At 31.8% G+C, this 15,480-nt stretch overlaps 1 protein-coding gene across 1 annotated transcript in view; it reads right to left on the bottom strand.

Annotated features, from left to right (window-relative positions):
• Positions 1-1,401: 1,401 nt before the first annotated feature.
• GRIK2 (glutamate ionotropic receptor kainate type subunit 2) overlaps positions 1,402-15,480 on the bottom strand; it is a 1,042,171-nt gene continuing 1,028,092 nt past the window's right edge. Inside the window, exon 25 of the mRNA XM_073789463.1 lies at positions 1,402-4,099. Within this exon, the coding sequence (XP_073645564.1) occupies positions 3,935-4,099 (165 nt within the window). The 3' untranslated portion in view covers positions 1,402-3,934. The remainder of the gene's footprint in view (positions 4,100-15,480) is intronic.

The raw sequence follows: 15,480 nt of genomic DNA, 5'->3' as shown, positions 1-15,480 counted from the left end.
AAAGCAAAGGTAATAAATGTAGACTCAGCAGTTTGGTAGCTCCAGTATCTCAGGATGCTGGGGACAAGCAGAAGATCAAACAAACCTAAGAGAGAATTTAAAAAAAAAAAAATTCACATACCAAGAATTGGAGATCTGAATGGCTTCACGTTTGTACAGCGTGAATTAGAAGTAAGAAAACAATGAAAAAATGCTTTCAAATTTATCTAAGAAAATTATTTTCAATTTAGAATTCTACACCCAGCAAAACTAATAATTATTTATGAGAGTAGAATAAAAGCATTTTTACACATGAAATAGCTCAAAAAGTTGACCTCTTGGGTAATCCTTCTTTAGAAGTCACCAAAGTTAGAGATAAACCTAGAAAAGGGAGAACATCTGTTAAAGGCAACAGGGGATCCTACATGGTAGAGAGCCTAAGGGGATCCTCAAATGGCAAGAATCTCACAATAATGATTGTGCTGCAGACACAAAGGGCCACTCTCGTGGACTCAAATTGAGCAATAGGACTCAAATTGCAGATACACTCAGGACGGTCATGACCAAATTCTCACTGCCATTTACCATCTTTTAAACTGAGGACAAAATTCCTAGGTGAGCCTGGCCCATATTATTTTTTTCCTGCTCTGTTTCCGGAAACAGCTGGGCACTCTCTTCTCTCTATTAAAGTATTCTGCTTAAATTTACACCTCAGAGTTGGAGGTGAGTGACAGTAAGCCTAGTTTCAGAATATATAGAATAGCCCACTCCCAGTGACAAACAATTCTTGGTGCACACTACAGCCAGATGCCATGATTCTCTTGTACATATGCATTGTATATGATTTGCTATATGCAAATTTCATAATAAACAAACATTAAAAAGCATTGTGCTAAAATACTTTAAAATCATTAGTGTTTAGTACATATACTCATTCAGTAATAACAAGGAACTTATTCTTAAAAATATGTAACTGAATTGCAAAATATTTGAAAGATTTTAATTAATAAAATATCCTTATCCATTTTACATATTTGTAAAATAGAATCTGTCCCCTTGCTGCTCCCATAATGGTTAGGGTTATTCTTGTAAATGTGTGGATATATCTCCTTGGTATTCTCATAGTTGTTAGGGTTACTTAGCTGTGAAATACAATGAATATAAATCCTTGATACTTTCATCTGGTTAGGGTTATTTAATTGTGGCATGTGTAAATATACCCCCTCGGTGTTCCATACTGGCTAGAGTTATTTATTTGTGGTATATGTGTCTCCATTGATTACCTGGAGTCATCAGGTTACATTGTCGACTAGAATAGGCATTCTCTTCCTCTTCTTTTTATAATTTGAGTGTTAGATACTGGAGAATAATCTTACTCCAATATATTGCCTTTCCAGAGAGAGGAGACATTCTTTTACTGGTTGAAATTATTTTGAAAGTAATCAAGATTTTATTAAAATTAAGAATAGTACTTCATATACACATAAGCACCCAATGAGTAGGGCAGTATCTGTTTTGGTAATAATGCAGGAACCTTTTAGGAAGTGGATAAAAGTTAAATATTACACATCATTTATATGGTCTAAACTACCTTTGGAGTTAAAATACAACAGGTTTTTTAATACATTTTGAAATTTGTTAACTTAATACTTAAATAAAATTATTATCAAATCATACCAAAGATCTAAATAGTTATTTCCTGACTATTTAAAAATAATTAAAGTTGTCATTTTCTGCCAATTATTAAGGTTGTTTAATATAATGAAGAACTGAATTTAGAAGTTCTTTAAAATCTGATTAGAATCTGATTGAGGAAAAGCTTAATATTGACCAAAATCTAAACATTTTTATAAGCTATGTTATTTGAGGTTATTTACCACTAAAAAAAAAAAAAAAAAAAAAAAAAAACCAATGCTGAGATTTGTAATAGTGACTTATATAACTCCCTAAAGTTAAATTTTGGGACAGAATGAAGTTTTTTGTGTTTTTTTTTTTAACTTATTGTTGATATTGAGCCTATCTTTTCCTCTCCCTTCATTGAATTATATTATCAATGCACAATTAATTCTTAAATTGGACATCAGTTGAACTTCAAATATAATATCAGCAATCACTATACAGTCTCACACAACCCTATTGACATAGTCAATATCCACTCACAGAAGAGGTAAGATCATGACTATAGCCTCTAGAACTGCTAGTTTTCTCATTTGAACTGCACTAAGCCTGAAGATTACATTTTATATCCCAGTCCAGCTTTTCTTACATCTGAATAGCTCATGGCCTGAGCTTTTTTCTTCTTTTCTCCAGGTAGTTGGGAAGTGGCCATCCTTGATGACCTGTATACTTCCCTTCATGCAAGGAGCATATTGTGTATTCCTTTACCCATACAAGAGAAAAATGAAAGTCAAAGATGAAAGTAAAATGGACATAATTTTAATGATTTTTTTAAATTTTGTGCATTGGATTCAAACAGCAAACTGTGTGCACTCAACTGTTATCACAATGTTGTCAAGAGTTCTGTGTCTTTTACCATTTTACACACAATTGTTCGTTACAGTATGTTATCAGCCTCGTGGAAACCAGGGGTGTGGCATGGTAAGCAGTGGTGGTAGTGCACCTAGCTTTTATATTATCTAACTTGAAAATATTTCTCTTCTATGATTCCTTTTTTTCTTGATAAAAATAGTTTTCACCAAACGTTGGTGGTGCACACGCACTACCATTCATGCTTGACATCACACCCCTGACAGGAACGCATGTTCTTATTTTGTTGATAAAAAGTATTACAAAAATTTCCATACAAAAACTATTTTCATAGAAATCTTGCATTTCCACAAATAAACCTGAACATTTTTTTGAAAAAAACTGCTCAAGAATTTTGTTCATTTAACATTGTGACTGTATTGATAAATGCAGTCCACGTCAAAGTTCACCACACGTACTTTTCTTTAGATGACCAGTCCCCTTTATCCTTTCACTGAGATCTGCCCAGGCTCCATCAAGTTCATTTATAGCAGGAAGGAGGGTTTGGATTAACATATCTGAATGTTAGAATGAAAGTTTCAGTCTTCCACAGAACTATCAACACTCAGCCCTCTTTTACAACTTAAGACAAAGATTGCAAAACATCATCCTTTTTGATTCAGAATCTCTGAACCAACTGTTGTTTTTTTTCTCGGTGCGGGAGTGGGGAAAGGGTGTCTGGGGAATAGGTAGGGATTTGATAGAGTTACATGTTAAATCTCCTGCCATGGTGAATATAAGAGAAAACATTATTTCCTTGGTAATTGACATTTCTATCTCAATCAGTGACACAGACTGTCGAAAAAACAAAAAGAAAGAAAGAAAAACACTGATGAAAATCTGCTTCATATTCCACTTGCCATGAAAGTCAGATTTGTTTTGCATTACATTTTTATCACATCTTATAAACACGTATTGTCAATTCAGATGATCATTATACTGAGTAGTTGGGGGCTAGTAACATCACTACCCTCTTATCTGGATGTTCAGAAGACTGTATTGTTTCTTGCAACACTACAGTTTTTGCTGATTCCAAGTATTTTTATTCTTAATGATTTTTTTACCTCGTTACCCTTGGGGCAATTATGCTCCATCTCCTGGCAACAGTTGGGCCTCAAAAGGAACCTGTAATTTCTTACTGAACTGCATTTGAAACCAGCCACAAATGCGTACGTAACATTCACTCAGAAGAAGGGAGGAACCCATGATAAACAGTTTAACCCCGTGTAACTTGGTTCTCCATGATGCCTGTAACTCAAGTCTGATCACTGCAACTGCTTAGATCACAGAGTCTCTAGTTCATAGACACAGTGGCATGAGGTAACTCATTTTATTTTGCACAGGTTGCATATTTCCACAGGAAACATTCTCGCTAAATTGTTTGGAAAAACAGACGACAGTTTGTGCTTGGGTGTTTGGCCTCCCAGCTTTATGCCATGGTTTCTTTACCTGGCAACCTTCTGTCGTTAAATGTGTGCATGTTGATAACTTCTTCTGTTTTCACAATAACTGGGGCCTGTGGCTTGTGTTTTACCCGACGCTGGCACTTCAGGGACATCCTCAGTTCCTCTACCATGGCACTACAGAAGGACCTCTACAGGATAACACAGAAAACGAAATATTACAAAACAGATCCATGGCAACGGTCCTGAAACAATATTAAAATCGTTCTCAAAGACTTGTCAACATAGCAGCCTTGAAGTTTTGAAAAACTCCATTATGAAAATTATAACAAATTATTACAATTTTAACATACAAATCATGATAATTAAAATATTTTATCAGAGTGGGCAAGTTTAAAGAAAATCTCCACCTGATAATGAAGTGAACTGCCAACTAGGAATGCATACATTACATATATGTTGAATAAGATTTTCAGATATAAAATTAACATTATAAGATATAAATCGACCTTAAAATTTAAATATAAGCACATATACACAAATTGGTTACCAGAAATCCATTTTTGCTATTTTAAAAAATTAGAAAAAAATGAACTGGTTTTTAGATCACAACATGAGATATGAAAATTTTCTTTAAACGTGGATTCTTCATCATGCATTTCATAACAGAACAAAAATAGTACTCACACATTTAGACATAAAATATGGAAAATAATTTCTGCTATTCATTGTATCATTTTGTGATTCTGCCTGTAAAACTATCGATGATGATTACAAACACGTATGAGCTAATCATGAAATGACATTGTATCACATTAAAAATCCATGCACACATATTAACTTCTTTGTCACCATCAGCTTGATAACTGAGAGCTGATAAATAATTTATTCCATGAAGAAAAAAATGACCCTATACATAATTTTTTTCTAAATTCCTGTTTTATTGGCAATAGATTTGCCAGAAATTCTGTATATCTGGGGCTCATTATTACACACTCCTCAAATTCCTATTACAGAGTCAAAACGTGAAACAAAAATTTGTTAGTCTCCCTCCCCAGCTAATTGAGATACGTGTGTTAGGTACACATAAATCAGATTCATGAACCAGTTTCACATTGTTGTTGACATTCAGATGGTCTAAGACTTAGGCTCTTTCTGTGCAAGAACTAAAAATGTGGACAACAACTAAAAATGTGGACAAGTATGAAAAATTTACAAAATTCCAAAAAGTGATATGGAAACATAATGAAATAAACCTAATTAAATATACACGTGAAGACTTAGTTTTTTGCTTTTGGTATTGCTTCTTTGTTGTTTATCAGCTTAGGCTAATTCCAAAATAATACAGGATAAAAATATTTAATACCATATACATGCCTTATATTTTTAAAAAATACTTTGTATACATCACCTCTGTGACACAAACTAATACTGAATTAAGGTGGGCATCTGTACAACAGAGAAAACGGATTCAGAGAAAAGATAAGTCACTTTCTGCAGCTCACACCTACACCTCCAGCAAGATATTCTGATACCAAATTTTGTGATTTTGACCCTGCCCTAATAACTTCTTGTACATTCCTGGCTATATTCTCATTTTTCTTTTATGGATTCCTGAACAGTTTCCTTAGCGATCTTCCCACCTCTATGTCTAGGCCATTCTCAAAAAGCTCACCATTATCAGATAATCTACTGTTTTAAACACCGGTTATTAATAGTATTTTTTTTGTCCAAGAAACAGGTAAAATCCAATTGTCCTCTTTTTTCTATCATGACCTCTCTGAGTCAGCTCTACCTCATCTCTTCCCCCAACCTTTTCCTTTTTTCTCTACACACACTCTTCTCTTTGGACCTCCAAGTTTTTTCTACTTTGCTTCTCCTTGCTCTGTTACCTAGCAGAGTTCCTTCATCTTTCACATCAATCCAGCTTTATCCCTTACCTCCAGACATGACTCAAATTTTAACTTATTCAGGAATCACTTTCCAATTGATCAGCCTCATTATTTTCACTCAATTCAATATTTTTCATTCATTATCATGTTTCTCTTTCTGGCCTCTAGGTGTATGCATCCCTCTCACTGAATTGTAAAGAGCAGAGATTAAGTGCTCATGGCACTGACTTGTACACACATGTTCTTTAAATGTTGACTGAATTAACAATAGCCATACATGACCCTAACATTTTAATTATTTTTTAATGTTTCTAATTCAATTGCTTAAAAAAAGCTTAAAAAGGTTTTTCTTCAGAAGCTTAGTAAAATGCGTTGTGTACAAGTGATCTAATTAATCAGATAAAACTTTAATAACATTAAATTAGTAAAAATATTAATTTATTAGTACTTGTAATGGGAGATGATTATGTGCTACACATGAATTCCCCATTAACTATGGAGTTATTTCTATGCGTTATTTATTATGTTTTAAATAATACAGTTCCGAAATCCATGAATTCTATTTCTATTAAAGGATCTATATGACACCTGACAGCCAGTATAGGGACACAGTGTTTCTTGTTGCTTAATACCTACTATTAGATGTACTTATTAAGAACATGATGATAATGATGATGAAGATGGTGATGATGACAACACTGTAGAAATGGAAAAATCTGACTCCAAAAGAGGGAGGAATACATAGTCTTGAGGTAACTTAGTCTTGGTTCTCTGTTGAAACATTTAACAGAAGAATTGATTAGGTAATGTAACAAGGTCAGAACTTGATGCCATCGACACTTTAACATGTTATAGGACATGGCTAATGCTGAATTGTTTGAAATAAGCCTTCATTTAAAACAAATAGATTTTCTAAATGTTAAATAATTTATAACACTGTCTTTGGCAAGCTGAAGTTTTAGACATTTTGATTATACTAATTTAAAAAAGTGATAGAATAGAAATATTGTTTTGTCCATAGTAAGACAGTGATCTAAACAACTGATTTTCTTAGAAAAAAAAATCTTATAAATATACATACCCATTCAGCTATGAAATGACTCAATTTTATTTCCAGTAAGTTAAAAAGTAAACTGTATTAGTATCCTGTACTTAACTTCAGACTACAAATAAAGACATTTAAACTCTTTTAAGCAATTTTATGTAATGTAAATTTTATAATGCTGATTAACATAAAACATAGGTAAAATCCCTGCCCCAAAGATCGCAATACTTTTATCTTTTATAATTTAAACTTATCTTAAGTAAATAATATTTACAAATTTAGAAGCTATGAAAATTATAAACATGTAACCCCACCATTACTATTTTAGGCTTTCTCTATTTTACAAAGCCATTAGAAAGTGAAAATTTTAATCAAGAAACCTTTAAGCAATCAGTAGCCTTGATTATATAATGTCATTCATCACTTTTGTTAATTTTTTCTCTGAATAAGCTGAATTTTGCCAGTTCTTTTTTGATCTATCAATGTAAGTTTACCTAAAAAATTGTTTTATCTTAGGTTCTAATAAAGTCACCATATGACAATAGGTTCTTTTCTCACTTGTATAATATTTCTAATCCTTCACAAAACTATGAAAACCTTTAGATTTGAGCAAGAGTTTGGAATCAACATGACAAATTTTAAAAATTAATGATACCATAAAGTACAGTTCACTTGTGGCATTAGGGCAAATACATATTCTTTTCTCTTTTTTAAGCTTTAGAATGTAAATTCCATATCTTGATCTATGTAAGAATCTAAAGTTGAAACTATAGAGATGATTGTGAAATATAGTTGTTTCCCTGTGTTGTATGTTGCCAAAAAATTACTGTCTGATTTTTAAAGTTCTAACTTGTTGTCATTTGATAGAGACAAATTATCTTTCCTACTTCATATCATGATCAGAATTTTTAAAATGTCTTTTTTACTGAACTATGAAATAAGGTTTTGAAAAACCCAAATGCGCTTGACAGGAAATTTCCTGGGTTATAATGAAGAAGAAAGAAGATGAGGAGGAGGGAGAAGGGGAAGAAGAAAGAATAAAAGAGAGAGAGGGAGAGAGAGGAAGGAAGGAAGGGAGGGAGGGAGAGAAAGAAAACTACCATGCTTTTCAAATTACTTCTTAGAGATAGAAACACACGAATTGTGTCATTAAATAAAGTTTCTTAGGGTGAAAACAACAACAAAAATGTTTCTGCACAATATAACAGACTACAAAAAGAAAAAAGAAAGGTGCAAAGATACTAACCATTATTAAAAACCTCTTTTAGTAAGTTTCAAAAGTTTACTAAACAGTGTCTGGATGGTAGGGTGGCACTAACCAAATAGAAGATTCCTGAAAATGAAAATTTAAATCTTTGAGCTGTTAGCATGTATAATTGCATTTAAATTATTAAACTCATTATAAAATTCACTATATTTAATGAGGCAACCTGTATTTACACATCTCTAATTGAAACAATGAAGGTCTGGAAATCTTAAAAATATGAATTTGGCTATATATACATTGCCTTTTAAACAAGCTATTTTCTTTTTTAATTTTAAGTATAAGAAAACACATAAATAGTCTGCAGATAAATGTTCTCAAGAATATCATTCTTGGTGTAATAGAATAATTTATTCTTAACAGCTTAACTTTCTAATTTACAGATATGTTTATATGATAACATGATGTGACAGCACTTTGAGAAGTACATAAATTGTTTTAATATTAGAAATCTAGTTGTAAACATGCTCCACATTGAACACTGATATATTTAAATTTCATTTTTAAGTTAAAATCTTTATATTTAGCAATGTCTTTTTTTAAAAAAACAGCCACTGATGAAAAATAACCAGTTTAATTTTTTTAACTTTGAAGCTCATCACTTTCATGTTGAATATATAGTCATTTATCAATTGAAAGAGAAATAATCATAAATATTACATGCTACTATCAGGTCTCTATTTAGTATATATTTTTTAAGGAGGAAACTGTTTTATACATCTTGCTGTCCTATTCTTTGATGGTATAAAATTAACTAAATGATATTCCAATATTCATTCAGAATAATTTCCAACCATTTTTGCATACAGTTTCTATCTGAAGCCCTATTAAAACATCTTTAAGCTGCTTCTAACAGATTTTGTGGTGCAATGTCCTAATATGTACTAGCGTATATCAACCAAACTGTTTTGTTTTGTTTGTCATTTAAATTATTTAACTGATTACGGATACCTCGTTCATTCTCAGACATTTTCTAATTAATTTCTGATGCTGTAGGCCATTTGACCAAGAATTCCAGATCACATGTAGTAGAGACAAGTCCAAACAGTCACTGTAATTAATCCCTGCAGAAGATTATTCCACATTAGATAATAATTAAATTAACTAAATAATAACTAAAAGGAAATAAAAAGTATATCTGATGTAATATGCAATATTTTATATTAATGTTGGTGCATTGAATGAGGAAGATAAATGTCATTTAACATGGCCCGTTCCTTTTGATTTGTACTCTTTAATTGGCAGTCTTTTAAAAATATCAAATAGCTAATGCTATACATCAGAAGTATGAATTTACCTAAGGCTATATGAATGTAACAGTGAAGCAATGAGAGATGAAAAATGACTAGTTAAGACACTTATGTCACAATTATATTTATATAGCAACTTTGATCTTGACATTCAGTTTTACAGCACCTCTCTTTTAAAAAAATTATATTATTTAGATAAGCTGTGCAGTCAGACGGGTATGCATATAACTGGTAACCGAGCTAAAAGAGGAACACTATTCTCTTGACTTCCATTCTGTAAGTGTGTTATTATATTAGCCTGCCTCATTAACAGTGATTTGAATTTCAGCTGAGGCTTCTACCTGGACTCTCCTCTTAATAAATGGTAATTTTTTGAACACTAAATAATAAATCAGAAAAAAATTAGGGGGCTAAATTATTTTTTCTCAATAGATAAAATGACAAAGCATCCTACTCTTTAGCCTGGATTATTTTACAATGATAAGCATAACCAAAGATTAAAATATTCTCAGAAACCTTAACTCTTACAGAAACAGTTACTGAATATCATTATAGTGCATTTTGCAAATACAATGAGATGGAGAAAAACGGGGCGTCATTATGCATTTTCACACTTTCCCTACTTGAGCCAGAAATATCAATATATAAGGTCTGACAAGCTTCAATACCACTTTAGTTGATACAGCTGTGAAGTCAATTTTAAGAAAAAGTAGTGTTAATCATCATATTCTTGCTAGCAGTCATAATAATAACAATTTTTCAACAAAGTGTATAACATCCAAATAACTAATGTTTAATTCCAGGAGAGCTCTCTTTCCTTTAAGGTGCAGCAGTTAAAATATAACAGCTTTAGAAATAAAAATGATAATTATATTATAACAACAGCTGCTTATTATATGCCAGACACATGCAAAAAACTATGTATATAACCTAGATTAATTTCAAAAACATTTTCATTTGTGGTGTATTTGTAACCCATTCATTTATTTATTTTAAAAGATTTATAGAAAAAGTTAAGTAATTTTATCCAAGATTGAACATACTTGAAGAATGATCCCAAGTCTTTTTTATTTCAAAACTCATGCTTAATGTCCAGGAAAATGAAATGACTATACAGGGCTCATGATCAAAGCCCATAATCTGTCTATCTAATTCAAACTCCTACTGCACACATCTTGTCAACAGAACATCAGAGAGAAAAACTGTCAAGAAAAATAGTTAAATATTCTACCTCCACTTTGTGTAGTGTGATATAGTGTAAATAGAGTTAGTCTAGGCATCTTTGACCTTGGGAAACACACTTGACACTTGAGATACTTATCCTCATCTGCACAATATGGATAATAATCTTTGCATAGCTCTCAGAGTAACTTCGTACTCAAATGAGATATTACACTTTAGAAATTCTAAAGCCAGTTATGAAAATCAGCTACAATCTTATTTTAAAACCTTATTTATGGGCATAAAAAGAGGATGAGTTATCATAAATGAATGACATAAAAATCTTTTTGCTGATTTGCAACTACTTGCAACTATTTAGTGAGTAAAATGAAGATTAGCATCTCATTTTGAAGTATGATTTTATATTTATATGTAAAATCATTTTTAAGACCCATCCAGTTAGTCCCTATGTAGGTTATTAGTGGAAATTGAGAGATACTCTGCTCTCAGAGAAAGGCAGTAACATAAAAACAATACAAAATACACTATTTGTCCAAAGTTTATTTGCAACTTTTAACTTCTAAATATCAGCATGCTTCATAGCTAAATTTTATTATATTAAAAATGTACTCAGCATGAACCAAAATGTTCATTGCAGCTCTATTTACAATAGCCAGGACATGGAAGCAACTGAAGTGTCCATCAACAGATGAATGCATAAAGAAGATGTGGCACATATATACAATGGAATATTACTCAGCCATAAAAAGAAACGAAATTGAGTTATTTGTAGTGAGGTGGATGGACCTAGAGTCTGTCATACAGAGTGAAGTAAGTCAGAAAGAGAAAAACAAATACCGTATGCTAACACATATATATGGAATTTAAGAAAAAAAGAAAAGGTCATGAAGAACCTAGGGGCAAGAAGGGAATAAAGACACAGACCTACTAGAGAATGGACTAGGGGATATGGGGAGGGGGAGGGGTGGGCTGTGACGGAGTGAGAGAGTGGCATGGACATATATGCACTACCAAGCGTAGAGTGGATGGCTGGTGGGAGGCAGCCGCGTGGCACAGGGAGATCAGCTTGGTGCTTTGTGACCACCTGGAGGGGTGGAATGGGGAGGGGGGAGAGGGGGAGACGCGGGAGGGAGGAGATGTGGGAGCATATGTGTAGTATGGCTGATTCACTTTGTTGTAGAGCAGAGGCTAGCACACCATTGTAAGGCAATTATACTCCAATAATAATGTTGAAAAAAAAAAGTACTCATAACTTTAACTTCTGAACAGCTAAATGCAGTTAAAATTCTATACATTAAATTAAAATTCCATATATTAAATAAAAATCCCATATATGAAAAGCACAAATATACTGTGGTTTGTAAATAGGCATTATTTGGAAAATGTAAATATTGGAATAAAATCTTTACTGATGACTTATGACAATGTTTGCATTCCTATATCTTATCCAATAAATGATTTCTTTTACAAAGCATTACTCCTGTTAGAACTAATTCTTCAGCATTCTGGAAGCAATTTCTGCATAAGGAACTGTGAACAACTTCTTTTCATTCTTCTGGTTCCATGAAATACAGATTCAGCCAGCTTTGAAAAGTGTTTTCCTTGTGAATAATCTTTCACCCAGAATCTCTAGTCTTGCAGGATTTTTTTTTTTAACATCTTTATTGGAGTATAATTGCTTTCCAATGGTGTGTTAGTTTCTGCTTTATAACAAAGTGAATCAGATATACATATACATATATCCCCATATCCCCTCCCTCTTGCATCTCCCTCCCACCCTCCCTGTCCCACCCCTCTAGGTGGTCACAAAGCATGGAGCTGATCTCCCTGTGCTATGCGGCTGCTTCCCACTAGCTATCTGTTTTACATTTGGTAGTGTATATAAGTCCATGCAACTCTCTCACTTCATCCCAGCTTACCCTTCCCCCTCCCCGTGTCCTCAAGTCCATTTTCTATGTCTGAGTCTTTATTTCTGTCCTGCCCCTAGGTTCTTCATAACCTTTTTTTTTTTTTTTAAGATTCCATATATAAGTGTCCATTGACAGATGAATGGATAAAGAAGATGTGGCACATATATACAGTGTAATATTACTCAGCCATAAAAAGAAACGAAATTGAGTTATTTGTAGTGAGGTGGATGGACCTAGAGTCTGTCATACAGAGTGAAGTAAGTCTTGCAGGTTTAAACTAAGCCAATCTGATTTTCTTCTTATTCCTCAGATTGCATTGTTTCATTTATTTGTTCTTCTACTGTGAGTTAAAACTGCCTTTTACATTTGTTATTCAACTATACACTGAAGAATATTCCATGTGTCCTCAAATTTTTTTTTTAGTTTTCAGTGATGGGAAATTATTGTATTACTTAGAGATTATCTTTGATAAGATTTACCAGTGTTCTATAATGCAAACAACTATGTAGACTACAATGGACTATATCCTGAAAAACAACCATACTAAGTAGTTCTTAAAATGTACTTCAATCATCTTAGAGGGACGTTAGAACAAAAAATATGTATCCAAGACAGGACACATAGCTTAGAAATTCAATATCTGAGCAATAATTTTTATATTTTTATTTCTCAGGCATATTTACTACATTTTGTTTATACTTAAGTAATAAGAAAGGGATATTTTGTTATTAAGTTTTTCATATCAAGAAACTCAAAGATTCATGTTCAACCTGATGTTCAAGAAGAAACAATTTGTACAGGCAAATCCATTTTCAATTACATGGAAAAGAAAATATTTCTATATACATATCAGATAAAAACAAAAGATCCAACTATGTAAATTATATTGCTACTTTTGTTGGAAATCAAGAGGGCAGAATTATTTATACCTTTTAAAAGAAGACATATTCAAATATGTAAGAAATGATGAATAATTCCAAAAAATTAATAAACCATAATTATGTCATAAAAGATTTTTATAAAAATTAAAATTATTACAATCATTTATAACTCATGCTTACAAAACCAATGTATAATCATAAAGATAATATATTACCAGAAAAAATAAAATTCTGTATATTAAGCAGCTTTTTTTCTGTTACAAGTAAGATTTACAAGGTGAACACAGGACCTTTCAAACAAAGCCACATAACCTGAAATGCTCTAATTGCCTAAGATGTACAGAAGTTTCTTGGATTGCTTACTGAATAAACCTTAAGTAATAATATTTTTTAAATCAGGGAAAAGTTAAGGCACAAAGAAAATCAATTAGAAAATCCACATGTTGGTTAGATACTTCTTCAGATACATTCGGAAAAGAAAAACATTTTGAGTATCTTTCCAAATGGTCAGGTCATACTGTGAAAACCATCAAAAAATAAATACCTACTTAGTTTACAAGTCTGAATAAATGAAAAGCAATATATCCTTGATGCATTAATATTTGCATCAAAATTAAAACCATTAAGTATTTTAAAAATTGTAATACACCATCTTGTGGTTATTGGAAAGGAATGCAATTTACAATTTGGGGATTTTTATAAGGTCTACATATTTCAGCATTATCTTCTGTTTTCAGTTTTAAACCTACCCTCATTTAAAAATATTACATTCTTATGCTACTCTTAGTTATCAAAAAACTTGGAAATATAACAACATTATAGTCATTATAGACTATAGTCATTATAGACCTATTTGTTCCATTAATATCTTACAAAATATGTGCTGTAAGAGATATTTTATTTTCATCTTTAAATAATAATAATAATTATCACTAATTTTATCATCATCATCATCATTGGAGGTAAGACTTGACATGGTAATATATTAGTTATTCATAAATGTTAAACAAAAACCTCATTTTCAACTAGACTTTGTGTATATTTTATCTGCCTGCCTATTCAGATAAAGATAGAAATTTTAATTTGCTCTTTTACAAAATACTAGAATATTATAAATTAAAGAAAGAAAAAAGAAATGGAGAAAGAGAAACGAAAAGAGATGATAAAGTATTTTGGGGCTGGAGTCGTGAATAATATATCCTGCTTTCCTCCAACACGTAAATACAATTCATTTCATGTTTGGTTCTCAGTAAATAATTGTTGAGTAAATGAATAAGTTTTGAAATGTTTACTTTGTTTTTAAAATTTTAAAAATTTCAGTTAAAGACACAATTATAAGTATAAACTGTGAATTTCTGTATGTTTTCATGCAGATCTTATAAGAAAATCTAGGAATATTTCACAGCTAATTTTAATAAATTAAGTAAGGTATTAAACAAACCATATAGCCCAACAAAATAAAATATTTTTCTCAGGAAAAATGAAAGAGAATTGAGCCCAAGAACCTAATTGATCACAGTAAATAAAATGGATCACTTCTAATAAACCCATTATTATTTACTTTATAAACATAGTTCTTTTGAATTGTATGGAAAAATAGTTCTTTTTTATTCTTTATGATAGACTTTTCTAAATAAGTTACTGGAATCAACTTCATTATTTAATAGAAAGAGAGAGAGAGAAAGAAAAGGAAGGGAGGAAGGGAAAAAAGACAGAAAGAAAGAAAGAAAGAAAGAAAGAAAGAAAGAAAGAAAGAAAGAAAGAAAGAAAGAAAAGAAAGAAAGAAAAAGAAAGAAAAGGAAGGAAGAAAGAAAGAAGAGAAGAAGGAAGGAAAGAAAGAAAAAGAAAGAAAGAAAGAAAGGGAAAGAAAGAGGGAGGGAGGGGACAAGGGTGAAAGGAAGAAAGAAGGAAAGAAAGATCTTACGCCAACAGACACTGTCTGAGACCTTGGCAATACAAATCAAAATTACTTTCTTAAAGGAAGTAAGAGTCTAATAGGGAGAGAGGCACCCACACGCAAATGAACTTATCTACAAAACAGAAATAGAGTTACTGATGTAGAAAACAAACTTATGGTTACCAGGGGTAAGGGAGGGGAGGGATAAATTGGGAGACTGGGATTGACATATACACACTACTATATATAAA

The sequence above is a fragment of the Tursiops truncatus genome, chromosome 12, assembly GCF_011762595.2.
Source record: "Tursiops truncatus isolate mTurTru1 chromosome 12, mTurTru1.mat.Y, whole genome shotgun sequence".
NCBI lineage: Eukaryota > Metazoa > Chordata > Mammalia > Artiodactyla > Delphinidae > Tursiops > Tursiops truncatus.
Note: the sequence above shows the minus strand (reverse complement) of the source record. Positions and strands in the feature narration are given on the sequence as shown.